At 30.5% G+C, this 21,939-nt stretch overlaps 1 protein-coding gene across 1 annotated transcript in view; it reads left to right on the forward strand.

Annotated features, from left to right (window-relative positions):
• Positions 1-21,939, forward strand: part of LOC127725943 (transformation/transcription domain-associated protein-like) — a 70,850-nt gene that overhangs the window by 11,042 nt on the left and 37,869 nt on the right. Inside the window, exons 11-42 of the mRNA XM_052233251.1 lie at positions 21-99; positions 407-611; positions 831-922; positions 1,138-1,466; positions 1,657-1,798; positions 2,248-2,305; positions 2,850-2,903; positions 3,749-3,787; positions 4,078-4,174; positions 4,724-4,818; positions 5,332-5,497; positions 5,774-5,940; positions 6,415-6,504; positions 7,216-7,326; positions 10,500-10,589; positions 10,842-10,993; positions 11,752-11,852; positions 12,165-12,260; positions 12,699-12,874; positions 13,118-13,203; positions 13,581-13,878; positions 14,426-14,575; positions 14,862-14,948; positions 15,424-15,520; positions 15,858-15,979; positions 16,337-16,507; positions 17,167-17,250; positions 19,001-19,120; positions 19,405-19,524; positions 19,801-19,881; positions 20,231-20,377; positions 21,545-21,604. Coding sequence (XP_052089211.1) covers positions 21-99; positions 407-611; positions 831-922; positions 1,138-1,466; positions 1,657-1,798; positions 2,248-2,305; positions 2,850-2,903; positions 3,749-3,787; positions 4,078-4,174; positions 4,724-4,818; positions 5,332-5,497; positions 5,774-5,940; positions 6,415-6,504; positions 7,216-7,326; positions 10,500-10,589; positions 10,842-10,993; positions 11,752-11,852; positions 12,165-12,260; positions 12,699-12,874; positions 13,118-13,203; positions 13,581-13,878; positions 14,426-14,575; positions 14,862-14,948; positions 15,424-15,520; positions 15,858-15,979; positions 16,337-16,507; positions 17,167-17,250; positions 19,001-19,120; positions 19,405-19,524; positions 19,801-19,881; positions 20,231-20,377; positions 21,545-21,604 — 3,962 coding nt within the window. The remainder of the gene's footprint in view (positions 1-20; positions 100-406; positions 612-830; positions 923-1,137; positions 1,467-1,656; positions 1,799-2,247; positions 2,306-2,849; positions 2,904-3,748; positions 3,788-4,077; positions 4,175-4,723; positions 4,819-5,331; positions 5,498-5,773; positions 5,941-6,414; positions 6,505-7,215; positions 7,327-10,499; positions 10,590-10,841; positions 10,994-11,751; positions 11,853-12,164; positions 12,261-12,698; positions 12,875-13,117; positions 13,204-13,580; positions 13,879-14,425; positions 14,576-14,861; positions 14,949-15,423; positions 15,521-15,857; positions 15,980-16,336; positions 16,508-17,166; positions 17,251-19,000; positions 19,121-19,404; positions 19,525-19,800; positions 19,882-20,230; positions 20,378-21,544; positions 21,605-21,939) is intronic.

A 21,939-nucleotide genomic window follows, 5' to 3' on the forward strand; every position in this document is an offset into this window, starting at 1 on the left:
CTTCTTATTTCTGCTTTCAGAATTTGTAACCTGTATAGATCAGCTATTTGATGAGAATGTGCTTATTGGAACTGGCTGGACCACATATGAATCTCTAAGGTATACATTATAGTTTGAAAAGTGAACAGGGCATAAATCATAGTTTAGAAGTAAACTGCTTTTCTAGAAAATTAAAACCAGTTGTATAAAAATGTGAAGTATCATGCTGTTTTTTCCATAATTAATCAAATCTGCTTTCAGAAAATGTAATTGATACACTTATAGCTATCTTAAGTCAATAAAAGTTTTATTTGCAGAATTATTTGCTAATCATCGCACAATTTTGAGGACTGATTATTGTTTTAATTTCAAAGTAAATGAAGTTCATCTATAATAAAACTACATGTTGTGTCACCTTATATTACAGACCATTGGCCTACAGTACATTAGCAGACTTAGTACATCATGTTAGACAATCTCTGCCACTCAGTAATTTGTCACTGGCTGTAAATCTGTTCTCCAAGAATGTCCATGATGATTCCTTACCCAGTAGTATACAGACCATGTCATGTAAACTCTTACTTAACTTAGTGGAATGTATCCGTGCTAAGAGTGAACAAGACAATGGAAATGTGAGTAGATATAAGAAAGTTGTTTAAATTTATGTTTTATTTTCAAACTTTACAGTTCATGTAAAAATAAACAAAATACATCTACTTCTATACAAGTAAAATAAATTATAAAAATTTGAATATCCATGATTTTAAATGATAACAATTCCATTTTGTTCTTTTTAAATATTGTAACTTTTAAACCGTGCTAATTTAAGGGATATATATTTTTTGTTTCAGGGTAGAGAATTATTAATGAGAATGTTAGAAGTCTTTGTACTCAAATTTAAGTCTATAGCTAAAATACAGCTTCCACAGATTCTTCAGAAATGGTAAGTACTATATAAGTATCTGTAAATTGTTTATATTCAACTAAATGTCACTTAAAAAAAAAGTTAGTCTTAATGTAAATAAAATGTATGTAAATGAAAACCATTTGCAATAAAAAAAAATGAAGATGATTAGATATTGTTCTTTTTGACAATTTTAAGCATATCATATTTTATTCACATAAGGTCCTGTCTCAATGATTGTATTTGATTTACAGTAAACAACAACCCCAGACTACCCAGACTTCAACATTTGATTCCAAAGTTGATACAAAAGTGGACACCAAACCAGTACTAGAACCACAGAAACAACCTTCACCCGATACAGTACTGGACAATAAACTGCCTTCTTCTCTGTTGAATGATCCCTCCTCTAAAGATAAAGACGACAAGGTGTGGCCAGATAAATCTACCAACAGATTTGGTATTACCCCAGGGCAGACCAGTACCTATACAGTTAATGACTGTAGAAGTCTGGTGAAGACATTAGTGTGTGGAGTAAAAACTATAACCTGGGGTATTGTCTCATGTAAAGCGACTGGAACAGGTAAGTTATACAGATTACAATAATTCAATCAAATAAAATGAGATTTTAATTTGAAACAATGACCAACGAAGTCGTCAGTGCTTAATAAAGGATTGTTTATTTATGTCTTCACCCTTTCTAGGTAATGTTGATTTTTTTTTTAGTCATGTTTTGTTAAAAAACCTAATGTTTCCATCTTTTTATTTTTCAGAAGCCACAACAATACCAGCAAAGCAATTTTTGCCAAAAGAAACACTAGTTTACATAAGACTTGTGAAATATGCTCTTCAAGCATTAGACATCTATACTATTAATGTGTCACCCACTGGACAGGCTGTAATTAGACCAGCAGTGTAAGTCATTTCTGAAATTGATATAGAAAATTGTTTTATTTATGTAAAATAAGTGATAATTTCGTGTAAAACTAGTCTATAAGAATAAGAATATGAAGGTTTTCATTGGCAATTGATATTAGTCTGAGGCTTTGTGCTGGATTCCTCATCTAATATAATATTTTCCGCAGAACTTAACGTATAGTTAGCGTACATATTCTGTTATATTGCACTAGTGCAAATATAGTTTCAATTTTTTAACGTCCACAGTGACAAAAATATGTTTGCAACAGTTTTTCATGCTTTGCTATACAATAAAAGAGTTAATGCATGAATAATGGTAAATATTATCCCTTTTAGAACAAATATTGAACTTGCATGTTCATGCAATATAAAAATCTATTCTTGTCAATATTCACCAATATTCATGTAATAATCCAATATTATAACACTGCTTTATACCATTTCAGTGTTCAGAGTGTAAGAACTAAAGAAGAGAAAGAGGTATTAGAACACTTCGCAGGTGTGGTAAGTTTTCTATGGTATTTAGGAGCAAACTAAAAAAAAAATGGTCATTATGATACGAAAATTAGGAAAACATGCTAATGGTATTTAAATGTTCTAAGTATATAAATAGTAAGAACAAATACAACAGAAAGTATGATGGCTTGCCATAATTGAACCAGAGTAAAAATTTTAAAAATATGCCTTTCAACATGCATCAACATTTTCAGAAAATAAGAACGATACAAAGATATTGAAAAAATGTTGGAGGGACAGCAAACTGACAATATGGCAACTTAAAATAGTTATCAAGAGGTCATTGTAGTCTGTTGATAAGACAAGCTCACAATTGATAACCTTAATCACTTTGCAGTGTCACTTTATCGAAATGTCTTGATGGAAAATTTAACATTTGTTCTGTGTAACTTTCACTTTAAGATACACATTTTATATTTAAAAAAAAACTTATCAGACCTCAAATGACAACTTATCTTGAAAATTCTTCACTGTGACAGTGTGTTTGTTGATATGTGACATATTACACCATGTTTGTTGGTTTTTATTTCAGTTCAACATGATGCACACTCAGACATTTAAAGAAATATTTTCCACAACAGTTGAGGTAATTTGATCAAGGGCTGTTCCAAAATTGACTGTGGTTGTGGGGATGGGGGTGCACTCAAATTAATTAATTGTGGGTTGTTTTATTTTCTCAGAACTTTGTAAGGATTGTAAGTAAAATGGAAATTTAATATTATGGGTGGTTGGAGTCTAAAAAGGTGCCTTTCGTGCCCCCAATGCATGTAATTCTGGAATAGCCCATAACTTATAGATTTGTGTGCATCAACATTGTGGCCAAGAAATGGTTATTTTATTGTAGATGCTTCAGTTTATAACCTTTGAAAATTCATTTATTTACTATCAGATACCAATATTAGATGATCTATATAAATGTAATCATCATTATATAAGAATTGAATGCATCTTTTTGTAATTTTATAGGGTTGTAAAAGCATTAAACAGGCACACATTTTTAGTATGAAGAGCTTTTACACCCCAATAAGAGTACAAAAAGAAGAATTAATGAATTATAAATCATATTGGTAAGTTCAAGGACATATTTCATCAACAGTAATAGACACAATGATATCACAGTAAGAACTTACAAATGTATTATATAATGCTTAGTTTAGGAGCAGGATATCCTTGTCAACAACCCAGGAAAATAGCTAAATATTTACCTGTGGGACTTTACCATAGAAAACAACCAGTTTACTCAAATTATTATTTTTAACATTTCAAATACTTTTAGTTGAACAAGATATGTACTTTCTCTCGAATTTTAAATTGACCTTTACCTGTGATGTGAACTCATTTGAGTATATTTTGTACCGTAATGAAATTTATGCTGTATTGCACATGCCTTTATGATAAACAATTTACTTACTAATGATTCTTTTCTTTCAGTACATGGTTGACAGAATCCATAACAATTATGCACTACAGGTATGCAATTTATTTATATTTCGACCATACAAATGTATTGTAACTGTTTGGATTAAGTTATAATATTTAAACTAACACTAATAGTCATAGATGATATGCCATACAGATAAATTATTATTAAATATATTACTATTTATCAGTTACAAATTATTCTAAAATGCAAGAGGGCAAGACCCATTTCAAATGATTATCTACCAGTATTAAAAACATTTTGTTTATAGAAATATATTTGATTTTGCATTTCATAATTGATAAGCATCAATGATTCATGATTGTATTATATTTTACAGATAGTAGCTAATTCTTTCTTAGCCAATCCCACAACATCACCAACATTTGCTACAATACTGGTGGACTATTTACTGGCAAGATTAGAAGAAATGGGATGTAAGTTACTATAAAGTATCGAATGTATACTTAATATACAATGTTAGAATTTTGTCACAAATGACACTCAGTTTCTATAGATGAATCACACAGTTATAAAAAAAACACTTATCATATCGAATGTTTATATTTATATGTCTTTATTCTATATTCAATTGTTTTTACAAGTACAATTAGGTAAATGTGAATGGCAGAGGATTTGAAATTTGTAGAAATTATTGTACTATAAAAAATACACTGAAATTTTGGGAAAAGTTGTGATCATTACCAGTCTTTGGTAGATCTATACACATTTGGTTGACAGGTCAGGTCAGAGCAATAATAGAAAGTCTGAATTCTGTTAATAGTCGGGAATGTAGGTAGTTTTTTGGTTTTCGGTTAATCGTAAGTTGTAAGAAGACTTTTTAGTTTCCATCAACCCCATCAACTGCCCCCCCCCCCCCCCAAAACAAAAACAAAAACAAAACAGTAACTTTCCTATGGTGCTTCGGTATTTTCCCCCTTTTCGTCCACCTAATTGTATGTATATGATACCTTTATGTATTACAGCTAATATGGACAGATCTAACTTGTACCTGAAGTTGTTTAAACTGGTGTTTGGTTCTGTTTCATTATTTGCTGCAGAAAATGAACAAATGCTGAAGGTATATAATTTGTATATTATTTATTTTCTTTATTACACACAAGGTTGAAATTTTGTTTAGAAAGCATTGCATGATAATGGATCCACTTGTATCAGCACTAAATGGATTTCTATAAATATTCTTAAAACAGGGTCTTGTATTTGAAGTTTTTTTCCCTGGTGTATTCGAATACCTCAAAAAGGAATTTTTTATAAAAAGAAACCATAAGGTATTGTACAGCATTTATGTTAATGAAAACCTTGGATGCTTTGTACTGTCATTTATTTACGAGAAAGCAACAAAACTTACAAGCTGAGAATTAAAAAAATATTTGAGAATTATTTGAGTCATTTTCATGTTATTTTCAATAATACAAATATAAATCTTTGAGTAGATAAAGGATCAATACAAATTTAAATAAAAAAAAATAAAAATTAAGTGTTATTAATATTTCTTTTGAAAAAAGGATTTTTAAGGATATTTCAACAGACAGTAATTTTAATTTTATAATTTTCATGTATTGTGTATTCACAGCCTCATCTGCATGTAATAGTGAACAGATCTATGGAGTTAGCCATGAGTGCTAAGGAACCTTACAACTATTTTCTGTTACTTAGGGCATTATTTAGGTCAATAGGAGGAGGAAGTCATGATCTTTTGTATCAGGAGTTTCTACCATTACTTCCAAATCTACTGCAAGGTGAGAATTATTTAAGCCAAGAAGATTGCACAATATAAGATGTCTGATTTAAAACAGTGCACATTTATATATCAAGCTTTCAAATTCTGTTTTCGAAAAAGAAAACTTTTAGTTGAATAATACTCTATGAGTTATTAAAATACAGAGATCATGTTTTAAAGCAATCTGAATTTCATTCAATTGTTAATGATGTGGTCAGTGCTTTAACTGCAGGAAAAAAATCTGTTTTTTAACTTGAAATTGAAAAATTATTGAATTTGAATTAATAAATTTCAGGATTAAACAGTTTACAGAGTGGTTTACATCGACAGCATATGAAAGATTTATTTGTAGAGCTTTGTTTGACTGTGCCAGTCCGTTTGAGTTCCCTTTTACCTTACTTACCAATGTTAATGGATCCACTTGTATCAGCACTAAATGGATCACAGACTTTAGTTAGCCAGGTAACATGTCAGTGTTGTTTGTAAATAGATAGCAGGGTTGCATTTCAGCTTTCTTTGGGAAAGAGATTGTTAGGTGAAAAACTATATCAAAAGTCAAATATACCAATTTTTTTGCAATCAAAACCCCTAACTTTATTTTTCTTCATGTTGAATCATCTATTGGAGTAAAAAAATAACTTGTGCTTTACAATGTATCTCACATTCACAAAAAAATGAGAGACAAAAAATGTGAAAAATGTGCAGAGGACTTTGATATTTATATGTGTATGATAATACAAAGCAAACATCTCATGTACATGTATGTTCCATTAACTAGAAGCAACATGTGGGGCTTGAACTAGAAATACATATTACACTAGAATAGAAAGTTATTATAACCATTTGTATTTTGAGCAAGTTTTGTATTGATTTAAAATTTTATTAGAACTGAGATGCATATATACTATGACTGTGACAGTGTTGTATGTATTGTAGGGATTGCGAACATTAGAATTATGTGTAGATAACTTACAACCAGACTTCCTGTATGATCATATCCAACCTGTCAGAGCTGAACTTATGCAGGTATGATACTTTTAAGTAGAATTATCTTTCTTGAAATATTTTAAAACGATTTGGAGGCTGGTTAGATAAAACTACAAATTTGAATGGCTATGAGTACTATATTTATATTACTATTTTGTTCCTCACAAATATAAAAATAAGGAGATGTGGTATGATTGCCAATGAGAGACAACTATCCACTAAAGTTCAAATGAAGTGGATGTAAGCAGTTATAGGCAATTTACATAGTAGTGTTGCTTATTATACCCCACACAATTTTTGCATCGGGTATAATGTTTTTGACCCGTCTGTCCGTCCGTCCGTCAGTCCTGTTCTTGTCATCGCAACTCCTCTGAAACCACACAACAGAATTTCATGATACTTTATAGATAATAAGGACATACTATGTAGATGTGCATATCGACAGGAAATTATGATTCAATTTTTTTTCTAGGAGTTATGCCCTTTGCACTTATGTGGTGACGTTGGGTATGTGAGTGTGCTCACAAAGGTTCTTTAATTTCTAATTGTAAATAAAATAATTATACCGTACAGTATGAAGTAGCTATGGTATATAGTTAACGTTGGTCATTTAGTCTTATAGTGATTAAAATCTTGTCACCTTGTCCACAAGAAATGCCTTAAGTTCTAGCTCATTACATAAATAATACAAAATACTCTATCTGATTTACTGTACTAACAATGTAACTGATAAAAAATTTCCTTTTAAAGGCTTTATGGAAGACCTTGAGAAATCCAGTAGATAATATTGCTCATGTAGCATTCAGAGTACTGGGAAAATTTGGTGGTGGAAACAGGAAAATGTTACGAGAACCCCAGAGAGTAAGTACAGTTGATTGCAGAAATCCTGTTAAAAAAAACAGACTCTACACCATGTACCCGGAAATTTTTTCATACAATTTCTATCATTTTCAGCTGACTTAAAAGTTGGAGCTCATTTTTCAAACTCGAAATTATTCACACTAGATTCATAGCATCAATGAATTTGTATTGACTGTTTCATCGCATTTTCTTCATGAAGTTTCTTACTGTTTTTCTAAAAACATTCAAGAACGATATATGGAATGCAACAGTTTAAAATTAATTGATTTTAATGACTAACAATGGTAAACAGACATCGCTAATGTTTCTTTCGATTTTGAAGACGAGGATTCGTTCTGTTTATCAAATTGATAGGAAATCGCTGGATTTTTATGTTTATGACCTTTGAAAGTGTTTGAATATAACAGATACTAGTTGCACTCGTTCAATTCAACATGAAATCATTTTGCATTTAACGATTAAGCGTCTAATCTGGTGAAGACAATTTCATGCATGCATATTACATAGTAAATAAAGCACATGTTTGACTCGTGAAAAATTACCCTTTTCTACATAAATTAAATCTAGTTATACCCCTGCTTTAAAAAAGTGGGGGTATACTGTTTTACCTCTGTCTGTCCGTCCATCCGTCAGTCCGTCCTTCCGTCCCATGAATATTTTTCATCACATCTTTCTCAGGAGCTACATTACAAGGATTTCTGAAATTTGGTTTCAGGGTTTATATGAGTCAGTTATACCGTGTGATGTGTTTTCAGATTCATCACTCAACAACTTCCTGTTTACCAAACACTTGTATCATTTTACACATGATAGCCAAGTTGAAAATTTTTGTCACATTTTTCTCAGGAACTACAATACAAGGATTTCTGAAATTTGGTTTCAGGGTTTATATAAGTCAGCTATACTGTGTGATGCATTTGCAGATTCATCACTCAACAGCTTCCTGTTTACCAAACACTTGTATCATTTTACACATGATAGCCAAGTTGAAAATTTTCGTCACATTTTTCTCAGGAACTACAATACAAGGATTTCTGAAATTGGTTTCAGGGTTTATATGAGTCAGCTATACCGTGTGATGCGTTTTCAGATTCATCACTCAACAACTTCCTGTTTACCTTATACTTTTAGCGGGGCGGGGTATCATTAGTGAGCAGTAGCTCACAGATTCACTCGTTTTCATTTTTGTTCCCCCCGCCATAGCGGTGGGGGCATTAAGTTTTACCCTTGTCCGTCTGTATGTCTGTCCGTACGTCCCAAAGTTGGTTTCCGTTCTCTAACTTTAGTTTGCTTCAACCAAATGTTATGAAACTTATACACAATGCTTATTACCACAAAACACAGATCAAATTCGAAATTTGGTGGCGTCACTTTTACTGTTCTTAAGTTATGCCCCTTTATAAACATAAAAATTGCTGAATTTTTGGTTTCCGTTCTCTAACTTTAGTTTGCCTCAACTAAATTTTATGAAACTTGTACACAATGCTTATTACCACATAATACAGATCAAGTTCGAAATCGGGTGGCGTCACTTTTACTGTTCTTGTGTTATGCCCCTTTATAAACATAAAAATTGCTGAATTTTTCGTTTCCGTTTTTCAACTTTAGTTTGCCTCAACCAAATGTTATGAAACTTATACACAATGCTTATTACCACAAAATACAGATCAGCTTTGAATTTTGGAGGTGTCACTTTTACCATTCTAGAGTTATGCCTGTTTAAAAATGGAAAAATTGCTGAATTTTTCGTTTCTGTTCCCTAACTTAAGTTAGCCTCAACCAAATGTTATGAGACTTATTCACAATACTTATTACCACAAAACTCAGATCAAGGACAAATTTGGGTAGCGTCACTTTTACCGTTCTTCAGTTATGTCCCTTTATAACTTTATATGATATGCAAGCGGGGGCATCATCTGTGTCCCATTTAAATTAGATTGTTTTTGCTGACAAGTAATTAAATAATGAAGAAAGTTGTCATGGAATATTAACATTTCAATAATACTAGTTCTGAGCTTATGATCACTGTCAGGTGTGAATTAAAACACAGGTAAAAATTGATAAGCGATCATTAGCCAAATATCCCGGAGTCATTATATGGTTATTAGGAGGGCACTCAGGATTATCATACTATACTGGAGTGGCAGTTTTATTACAGGAAGGGGAAAACAAAACAAAAACAAATGCAAAATGGCGATTAAGAAACCCAATCATCATGAAATGACCGAAATTATTTCTGTAAAAAAAAAAATTTGTCCTAAATCCCAATTTGCTGTTTAGGACAAATAGCTTTCAGTTTAGGTCATGACTGGCAAATATGACCGTTGCTGTACACTGTTTAATGCAAGGGGTATGGCTTGTTTGAGACATAGTCTAAAAGGCTAGACAGATATGTTGATTTTTCGTACGACATTGTTCTCTCTAAATAAATGATCTCAGAACAAAGGCTTATGGTAGAGCATTGTTATATGGTATATTGTTATAAAGCATCCATGCATTTCAGTAACAAGCAGAATTTGAGTTTTATTTTTTATTATGACTTAAAATTTTGTAGAAATGTTTCCTGACTTTTTGTATGAGGCAGTGCTATTATAAGACCCTTATTATATAGTATCTTGTTGTATTAGCACCCATATCTATAAGTTTAAGTTTAATATTAGATCACAACCCCTCAGTTATAATTACATGCAACTGACATCAGCTTTTTATGCATTTTTCACTGTTCAAATGTCAATGTGTTTTATTAAGAATTACTTATGATACTGAGTCCATGGATTTTTATGAAGAATTACTTATGATACTAAGTCCATGGATTTTTATGAAGAATTCCTTATGATAGAGCATTGATATTTGTAATGATTTTTGTGTGATTGTAAGTTCTGATTTATGAATGATGCTCTTATTGAACTTGAAGTAATTACAATATTCAATGTTAAATTTTTTTAGTCAGATAAGATATAGTAGTACTAAGTATGTAATATATAATCACTTAAGATGAACATAAAATGGCAAAATCCATCAAACAGCTGTTCTCAATTTAATTATACAGCAATTGAAAACCATTTCTGTGCTAACAGTTTAATTCTTATTTCTATCCACAAAATAATGACAACAAAAAATCAATTACCTGCAAATTTAATACCGTAACTGTATTTTATTTGTTTCTTTTCCAGCTTCAGTATAATGACAAAGAAACAGCAGGTCCATGTATTACAATATACTTCCAAGACTCCAAAACACCTATAACACTTCCTGTAGAAAAGGTATAGTATCACAGTTATACATTTGATAAATATGAATGCATACAACAGCTTCAGATATTGGTCATAGATACTTCCTTGGACTGTTTTCTGCTCTTTGGTCGGGTTGTTGTTTCTTTGACACATTCCCCGTTTCCATTCTCAATTTTATTCCTATTTAATTATGCTTTCTTATGACACATTTCTGTATGACAACCTATTAAACTTCTGAATATAAACTGTGACATTTGTTACATGATTTTCATATATTTTCAGGCTATAGATGCAGCATTGACGGCCTTGAAATGTAGTACAACAGAGAACTTTGTAAGACGTCAAGCTTGGGAACTTATTAAATGTTTCCTTGTATCTGTCATGAATTTGGAAGATGATAAACAAACACTGACATATCTATTCACTCACACAAGGTAAGGTAAACATTTTCACAAAATATGAGAATCTAGAAAATAAGAGCTAAAATTTGTAATGAAAAAATAGTCATCCTTTTTGTTAGGTTCTTTTGATTCATTTCAGATTTTAAAATTTACAGCAATCCTTTCCACTGAAGTTTAGGTTTACAATCCAATCTCTAGTGTTAAAAGTAAAGATTGTCAAATTTCAGTAGACCATTTGCATATATCAGAATAGATTAGATTATTGATATACACCAAAAGGTTTTCATTAGTTGCTTGAATATAGCAAAAGTAACTGTTCAGTAGATATCTGGTGTGTATTATCTTTTATCTGTTATCAAAAGGTAAAAAAAAAACTCTCTGTAGGTTGTAGAAATATTAACCATAATTTATTAGGTCATTGGAACAGTTCTGTAGAAGTTTGTTAGAAATACTTATTTACAAAAACTCAGTAAAACATAAAATTTTCAATGTAATATAAATTTACAATATAATACAAATTTATAATATAATACAAATTATCAGTATAATACAGTGTAGCAAAGGTACACAAATTTACAATGTAATACAAATTAAACAAAGTAAATACAAGTTTACAATGTATTACAAAATTACAATGTAATAAAAATAAACAATGTTATATAAATTTACAATGTAGTACAATAAACAATGTAATACAAATTTACTATTGAAAACAAATGAATACCTTATATAATTACATAAAAATCAATTCTAATATTATTAGAATATAGTTATATTATCTTTTATTTCAGTTTTACAGAAAATGAGGTGCCACTCCAAACTGGACCATTGTATAAAACACCAGACTCTCACTCCAGAAAAGTCCATGAACAGGCATTAACTGGAATGTTTGGTAAATACAATAGATAAATTTATAAAAATATTGGGAGAATTTAAGTTGGTTTCAAAAATATTTGATGTATGAAACATTTTGTTAGAGTTATTCTGATGAGGCATAAAACAAAATATTTAGATAGCCTTTGACATGTCTAATGATAATTTTATTACATAAGTGTAACCACATATGCTTCACAGGAAGGTAAATATACATATTTTCTTAAGTAGCCATTCCAGTTAGTTGTGAATTAAAGAAGAACTTTTAATTTTATAAATTTCTAAAATGATATTTGTAATTTTCATTCGATTTAGTTTTTTTCTTCCACAGTTGCTGCTGCTATCAAGGAACTAAGACAGACAGCACTGCCATTCATGGCTTGTATGGTCAGACATTACACAATGATATCTATCTCTCAGCAGACAGGTATGCAATGGTATTACTTTTCTCATACTAGGATATATATATGTTATTTATCTACTTCCTATAGGAGAGTTGATAAAAAAGCAAGCTGTACAAATCAAGATATAAATAGAAATGAGTAAATAATATTTTAATTTTGAGTAGACTTAATTGTCCACACAAACACACAGTGAAAAGTGTGAAAACTAAATGCAGTTGTAGTACAAATATGGTATATTTGGTTGCTGTCTCATTGACATTATCCCATATTTTATTTTATTATTATAAAAGAAAAGAAGGGATATGATGTATTGATTCTTGACGTGTCATCCCTACATGCACTAGACAAACCGAAGTGCTTTTAATGATGGTCTATCAATATTTCTCTTCTTTTCTATACTGTTTGCTACCAATACAAATTTTGATACAAGTGCACCATTTAAGGAAGGATATCTTTTCCAGGTGCATTTCCTGTTGGAGATAAGCAGAACAAATTACATGGTATGGATACACAGATCCTGATTGATGCTCTGGCTGTTATTATGGGACATGAAGAGAAAGAGCTGTGTAAGCCAGGAAATCTGGCTCTAGTTCTGATACTAGATACTGCCACCACAATACTGGGGTCGAAAGAAAAGGTGAGAACTGTTGTCAGTAAAGTTATCAAAATTAATATCTGGTAAAGAAAATGTAGTTCAATAGTGAGTTATTATTTTGTTAGTTTTGAGTGTAAGTTCTTAATCAATCACAATTTTTTTACCATGATAACATGCCATCACGTATAGCTAATTTGGAAGTTAAATATTTGACAATGATAGGTTGTTGTGTGAAAACTAAATTTGACTATAGTTTAAACTGCTGGTGTAATGTTTTGTTTACAGGCATGCAGATTACCAACATTTGATTATTTGGTAGAAAGAATGTGTTCATTATGTTATGAGAGAGCTTGGTATGCAAAAGTTGGAGGGTAAGTACTGTAAATGAAATAAAGAAAAATGTTTCTGCTGTAATATTCCAACAGTAACTGGAATTCTGAACTTTCTCTTGTGTGATGAAATTAGTGGCCAATTTCACAAACAAATTACCTAGCATAGCAATCATAAGTCATGAACACAATTTAAAAAAAAACTAACATTCAATTTTGTTTACATGATTTTTTAAGAGAGTTAAATAAACAATTCTGCCGTAACTAAAGAAATCTAATAACTTTGGTATGCTTTTGCTCTGTTTGACATTGTCTTTTGAAAAAAAAAAAAACTTTATAACTTGTTTGTTTAACATTTATAAAATCAATTTGAAATGCATTTTAAAATTAATTACATCCACATTCAATTCAAATTTCAGATGTCTTGCTATAAAGTTTATGTATGAGAGGATGGCATTGAACTGGGTCCTGGAACACCAGTTTTCATTCCTGAAAGCCTTATTGTTTGTTATGATGGACCTAACTAAGGAGGTATCCAGTGGGGCTGTAGACTTAGCCAAACATAATCTGGAGAACATGTTAGTCAAATGTTCTCAGGAGATATCACAATGTAAGGAGAATGAAGAATTACTGGCTGCTCAAAAGAAATCCTTCCATGAAGTAACCCATGAACTTGTCAGACAGATTACATCTCCGAATACCATTGTTAGAGAACAGGTCTGTACAATTATGATATATTTAGATTGTAAGGGAAAATTTCTTATGATATGAACAATTGATGAAGAAAGGGTAAACGAGACATTTACCAAACAACACAATTTTTGCCATTAATTTACATCTGGAGTCCACAATATCATCTTCATAGGTTACCCTGCCTTGAGTCTAGATAATATGCCAATGTTTTCATCTGCATGAGTGTTGACTCATTAAATCTCCTTCTAGCTGTTATAATGCAATGCAGATATAGTATAACACTATATTGATATAGGAGAGTATTTTTTTAAAGTAATTTGAATGTTTGAATAGGTTAGAAAATCAATGCCAAAGTCCTCTTTGATAGTGTATCCATAATGTTTACTTACTTTTGACAGTAACTTAGTTAATTCCCGAGACTACTTACTTACATATTCCAATAAGGTTTGTGATAGAATTTGAATATTTTGAGTCTGTTATGGGGAAACACATTATTATGTCAACTGATCAAATACAGTGCACATGGTAAAACAAATGATTAGATTTAATCACAGATTATCTTATATTGTAGGCAATGCACTCTTTAGAGATTTTGGCTAAGACAACAAAGAAGTCAATAACAGAGATCATGGAACCTCATAAGGATGTTTTACAAGATATGATTCCTCCAAAGAAACATTTACTGAGACATCAACCAGCGAATGCTCAGATTGGATTAATGGTAACTAATAGGTGCAAAAATATACACTTGTGGAATGAAAAGTGTAGAAAATATCCTTTAAAATGTGGAATACATGCTGAAATAATTCAAAGTTTTAAAATACATAAGTAATTTCACAAGTTTTTTGTTCAAAGACAAATTAAAAATAGAAATCCATAAATTTCACTACACATTTTTCCTTGGTCTAAAGCTTTTTAACCATTTTTATATCAGTTATAGGATAAAGAATATAAAAATCTGGTTGATTCATTATGACTGATTTAGTATATTTAATTTATTTGTATAGGATGGGAACACATTCTGTACTACATTGGAACCAAGGTTGTTTACTATAGATCTCAATGTACTGGAGCATAACGTCTTCTTCACAGAGGTAATTATATACTTTCAGATTTTCTAGAAGGTTTTTTTTTAATAATGACGGTAAATGTTTTATAATGTAAAACTCCTAATGAATAAAAAATTACTTGTAACTTAAGGAATCATTTACTTGTTTGAATCAAAACTTTTAGGTTTTATTTGAATTTAAAAAAAAAATGCTAATTAAAGATAAGTGGTCATTGTTAAGAACACAGCAGCAAAGAAAATCACAAACATTGTATCAGATAGAAATTATATTGTTCATTGGAAAACATCATAGAGCTTGTCATATCGGTATTATCATATATGTGTTTTAAAAAAAATCATGCCATTTAAAAACATCAACTTTTACATTTGAATGTGAAGAATGCTTGCATGTGTATAAATTGCATGCCACATTTAATTTGGTCTTAAAAAGATAAAACTATAAAATTTATATTTGTATCATTGTTGAAATTTTGAATCCATTTTGTGCTACATATTTACAGTTACTTAGCCTCTGTGAAGCAGAAGATGCTGTATTGTTAAAGCTTCCTTGTTATAAGTCTGTCACAGATCTGGTACCTCTTAGGAAAAGTGCACTCAGTAAGTAGACCTTTATTATATAGTCCAGACTGGTAAACTTCAACAATTATATTATGTAATTTAATGCATATTACTCTTTAAATATAAGTTGTTGATGAATATACATGCTGTTTATTTGATGTTCATCCGAAGTGTATCGCTTCCTCAAGTTTTTATGAATCTGTTTCAAAAATGAATTATAAATAGTTGAATTCATTGAATAATTTAAATAGTTATTACCAGTATAACCTATACTGGGAGCAAGACCCATATTTGGTTAAAATTTAATGTTTGCTTTAGAAGTAATCACATTGCCAAGAGAAGAAAGAATATATAAAAGTGACCATTTATTTTCTAGGAGCTTTAGCAGCTTGTCATTACATTGCTAATAGGAGAGAGAAGATATTCAATGTTCTTTACAAAGCTCTAAACAGTAACAGTACAGATTTACAAGAAGTAGCTCATAACTGTATGAAAAAGGTAAACAATAATGTTTTCCCTGGACTCTTGAAATGCTTTGTCATAAATTTCTCAAGTCATTTGTTGTAAAACTTATAATACTGTAGAAAATATCCAGTAAATAGAGATTTCACCTTGCCCTTATAATGTACAAAGAAAATCCTTAATATATCACCTGACCCTTACAATGTACAAGGAATGATCTGTAATTCACTATTCAATGTTATTTCAGTTTATATCTGGATGTCATATTGACATGGAAAGTGTTCACCAAGCCATTAGACTATTACTGCTGACCTTAGGGGATCATAGAAGTCTTAATTCTGACCCTTACAATGTACACGATAGTCTGTAATTCATTGTTTATTGTTATTTCAGTTTATATCGGGATGTCAGATTGACATGGAAAGTGTTCATCAAGCCATTAGACCATTGCTGCTGACATTAGGAGATCACAGAAGTCTCAACTCTAACGTCATCAAACGGTTATCTTACATCACACAGCTGTTCCCTAATACATTCAATGAAAAACTTTGTGAACAATTGTTGGTAAGCATTTTATTTTATATATATCATCTACTAGCCTCCTATAGAAGAGTGAATAACATTGCTTAATTTATAATTAAGATATAAAACTTGTCACAGTGAGTAATGTACTCATAGTAAGTAATTAAGTACAGAAAAACCTGCTATGAAGGTCACCTCTATAAAGCAAAACTCACCTCTTTTTGTCTTGCTGTAGCTTTGCATGTAGAATCTCAAAAGGTTACCTCTCATATATGGTTAGTTTTCTCATGTCCCGAGGATGGCCTTTATATAAAGGTTTGACTGTACAGTGTTATTATCAAAGGTCATCATGATAATAATGTCTGTGTTAAAACTATGGCATGTACTTTGAAGTCTTCAAGATAGTATTTGAATACTAATAGTAAGACTTCTGTAACAGTTTGAAAGATTGGAAATTAGAATTACGCAGGAAAACATTGATTTCAAGAATATGAAAAATATTTTATTAAGATAGATACGTGAAGGGTAAGAAGTTGGCAATGCATTGAAAGTATTCAAACAGTGTCATAGTTTTGGATACATCATCAAAAACTCTCAATAAATTTAAGGTTTGATATTGATTCAATCAGCATGGTTAATTTTTGTGGTATATGAAAAGTTGTTTGATTTAATCACTACATGATATTATTTGATATCATCAGACTCATTTGAAGAAGTGGTTAGAAGTGGCAGCTATTAGTCAGAAGAGTGGACAAAGTAAAGCTAACGGAGAGGTAATTGCTCAGGTAAGGGTTGTACCCCATGTTTGGGTGGGGTTACGTTTTTTGATAATCCATTTGATGCAAATGTTTTGTCCCTATTTTCTTTCACAGAATCAATATTAGTTGGTTAACTTTTCAGTAGTCGTAAGATGATGTTGCTTTGAACTGACAAAACCTTGATGAATTTATTTTATTGTTTCTATATCTTGTCAAAGTAAATCATATTTGACCTCTAAAATATACACATTAAGTTTGAATATATAAGACCAGTAAAAATGTAAAGCCAAGGAAGGGAGTTTATATTTTTGTTTAAATTTCAATCAAGACTAGTACATAATGAAACCAATGATTGATTGTTGGTTGCTTAATGTCCAGTGGCAAACATTTCATGCATGTTCAGGAAGATGAAACCATATAGTTATAGATCCATGGGATACAATTTTATAAGAATTGTGTTGTTGATAACATATTGAAATATTAGTTGCTCTAAGAGCAATTAACAAATAATTGTACCTAAAAGAAGAAGTAATTCTACGAGTAATGTATTTATGCAATAAACTTTATATTAAAATTTAGCATCTTAAATGCTAACACTTATTTCGTCAGATAATTTTGATATGTAAAGTTTTGAAATAAGAAGATTATGAGAAATTTTCGGCAAACAAACCAAACTGTTCCAAAATTGATTGTGATTAGAGGGATGGAAGGCACTCACACAAGGGTCCGGAAACGGTCATATTTGCCAGACATGTCCTAAACTGAAAGCTATATGTCCTAAACGAAAAATTGGGAATTTGGTCTAATTTTATTTTTTTACAGAAATAATTTTGGTCATTTTATTGAGATCGGGTTACATTAATCGTCATTTTACACTTGTTTTTGTTTTCTAATTCCTTTCCTGTAATAAAACTGCCACTCCAGTGTAGTTTGATTATCCTGAGGGCCCTCCTAATAACTAGACTAATGCTTCTTCATGGGTAACATATGTGCTTTACTAACTATGTAATACGCATGCGGGAAATTGTCTTCAACAGATTAGACTTTTAATCGTAAAATGCAAAATGATATCATGCTAAATTAAACTAGTGAAACTATTATCTGTTATATTTAAACACTTAAAAGGTAATAAAATTAAAAAGCCGGTGATTTCCTGTCATTTTGATAAACAAAACGAATCCTGGAAATAAAACCGGAATTATTTGTACTTTAGTATGTCACAAAACTTCAGGTTTTAATTTCGTCTTCAAAATCAATAGAAACTATAGCGATGTCTGAGAAATTAACCATTTTGAGTCATTAAAATTATTTCAATTTTAAACTGTTGCCTTCCCTAAACTGTTCTTGAACGTTTTTAGTAAATTGGTAAGAAAATTCATGAAGTAAATGCGATGAAACAGTCAATACAAGTTCGTTGATGCTATGAATCTAGTGTGATAACTGATATCGACAATTTGAAAAAAGGGAACCAACTTTTAAGTCATCTCAAAATGACGGAAATTGTGTGAAAAAATTTCCGGATCCTTGCTGACTCACATTAATGAATTTTAATTTTACATTATGGGTGGGTGGGGTCTAAAAAATGTGTCTACCATGCCCCTCACACGATTAATTCTGGAATGGCCTTTTATTACAACTTTTGCAAATTAATGACTTTTATTTTAATCCTTTTCTATAATGTGTTATTTTAATGATTTTTTAGCACTTTGAATCAAACGTGTTGGTTAAAAATCAATGCTTTGGTCAACATATAAACAATAATACAATTTCTTTGAAGGAACTAAAGACATGTGCTTCAATTATCAATATCTTCCACATGATACCAGCAGCAAGTCAGAAGTTAATAGAACCATTAGTGGTTCTAACTCTGCATGGAGAGAAAGCTATGTTCCTAGAGGTAAGGGCATTTATTCAAAAATATTCTTTTGTAATTTGATGATAAAAATGCTGCAGAAATATAATTTTAGTTGCTAAATGATAATGTATCAGATTTTACTAATCAACAGACATAAGTTATTTGTTTGGTCTTGTGTCAAAAAATTTATTAAAAAGTAAGCATATGGACATTACTTTTTAAAATTATTTCTGACTTTAGAAATATATATATATGTTTTAAGTTTTTTTTAAAACAACTGATATTGAAAAGATGATGCTTTTGGATAACTGTTGTTTTAATTACAGGCTGGCAGTCCTTTCCGTGATCCACTTGTGAAGTTTTTGTTACGATACCCAGACACTGCAATAGAACTATTTCTTCAAGAAATTCATCTACAAGATCAACAGTGGACTAGACTATTTGAAGTTTGTATTAAATACAATTAACATACTTTTCTATTTTAAAAACAATTTAATAACTATAAGCTATTTGTAAAATATTTTGATGCTAATGATATTAAAGAAGTGTTGTGTTTTTCTATGGATGTGATAAATGTCAAGTTGTTCATATTAAATAAATTTTTTCAGTAACATATGAATTTAAAGTGCATATTTTATATGAAGTCTAATCTGTCATTAAAAAATTTACCAAAAGATACTCATACAAAATAACTGTTTCATTTCATTGTTTGCATTTTTCAGTTTGTTTTAGCACATAAGGATGGTAAACCTTTAAGAGAAATCTTGGAGAAAAGTCCACAAAGACTGATAGCTCTTACACAGGTAAAACATATATGATAAATATACTATTGTTTTCCAAAACTTTTGCCATTTTATAAAAATGTTTCACCAGATTCTATTAATTATAAATCATATTTTTAGGCAATTTTATAGAGTATGTTTTTGGCTTATTTCTATATTGATTTCTTTACACCACCTTATTTAGGACTAACAGAATAATTACCCTGAGAGAATTTGGTATTGTAATGTTTCTTTTACTGTCATCTTTCTGTAACCATTCATGACAAAAGTGTTACAACAAGTATATATTTTATCAGATTAAGAAGCAAACTATTCTAAAAGAAATTATCAAAATGTTGTTCATTCAAATTTTGTTTTGTTTTTTGTACAGGGTCAGTCAGCTGTTGTCGATATCTCAGCCTCACCAACATCTCTTCCTACTGGATCAGGAACACAGGACATGCAGTACCAGATGATATCTATTATTAGCATACTTGTTAGATGTGAAGAGGAATGGCTATCTAAAAATGTTGAAATTGTAAATACTCAAGTCAAACATTTGCAGAAATATTTTTATTTTTATTTTTCTAAGATATTCTATGTTTTGTTTTGCTGTCACAGTTAAATTTATTAAATATTCAGAAATTTTTATTACATTCAATAGTCTAATAAACTTGATCACAAATTAAACTCCGTTTGGTGAACCAACGCTTGTGTGAATCATTTCAATAGAGTCCCTGAAGTGGATACCTTGGTATGCAGGGTTGTCAAATTATGCAAATGAATGCAACATTTAAATAATACTCAAAATTGACAACAACACTTCAAATGGTCTGCAATTTTATTTGCTATGGTCTACATGTTTCGCCTGCAAGACAGGCGTCATCAGGACAATTTTCATACAGAAATTAATTACTGAAGTACTCAAAGTGGTACATTGAATTTGACTTGACGTTGTCAAGGTGAGGAAACAATGAAAAGTGAAAGTAGCAATAAAGAGTTATAAATAGATAAGATAATTATAGAAAAATAAAGTTTGTTTACAATGTAAATTGAGTTCGTTTTACTTTTATATGATACATGACATTGTTCTAAAGGCTTGGTATCTAAATGGAGGATCTTCCCATGGTTCCTACCACTTCGCAAGCCTTTCATTGTTTCTCTCACCTTGACAACGTCAAATTCAATGTACCACTTTGAGTACTTCAGTAATTAATTTCTGTATGAAAATTGTCCTGATGACGCCTGTCTTGCAGGCGAAACATGTAGACCATAGCAAATAAAATTGCAGACCATTTGAAGTGTTGTTGTCAATTTTGAGTATTATTGATCACAAATTAATGAAAACTATAACAACATGCCAGATAGTTTGTGTACCTTGTATTTTGTAAATTCATAATATTTTGACAGGACTTGGTCAGTTTTATACATGCAAACATCTGGTTGTTGTCAAAAGACAATGTTGAAAAAGAAAATGGTAGCTTTAACCTCTGTTCATGAGAGACTGGACTTCAGAAAAAAAAAATTAAGAGGTTCTGTTACACCATGTTTTACTGATTAAGAGTATATTATGATACTTGTTGATCTCTTAAAGAAAAATTTGGTTTTCTAAGAGCTGATAATTTAGACTAATGCAGAAAATCTTTAAACTGTAGGTTATTTGATCTTTAAACTTACTATAACAAATTATATTTCCCTCTTACAGCTGGAACATCTCTTATCCTTGTGGAAAACTGACACATTTCAAGACAGACATGATAAAGTTGTGAGTTATTTAATATTTTACTTACACTTCACTAGTTTTGATATATTACTGTTAAATGCAGAAATAATTATGTACATTTATTAATGCAAATGTTTTAAACCGTTGAGAAAAAATGCAGGATTAATTCATTTGATTTCTGAAATTGCTGCATAGAAATAATGCTGTCAGATTTAGAATTAGAGTTTTTAATAATGACACTTACATAGCATTACGTTTTTCACATCAATAGTAGTATTGGAAAAAATACTTTATTTACAATAGTAATAAAATATATCATACTGTGCTAATGCAAAAGATAACAATATGATTGATTGTTCAACAGAAAGTTGCCAGAA

This window comes from Mytilus californianus, unplaced genomic scaffold, assembly GCF_021869535.1.
Source record: "Mytilus californianus isolate M0D057914Y unplaced genomic scaffold, xbMytCali1.0.p SCAF_1, whole genome shotgun sequence".
Taxonomy (NCBI): domain Eukaryota; kingdom Metazoa; phylum Mollusca; class Bivalvia; order Mytilida; family Mytilidae; genus Mytilus; species Mytilus californianus.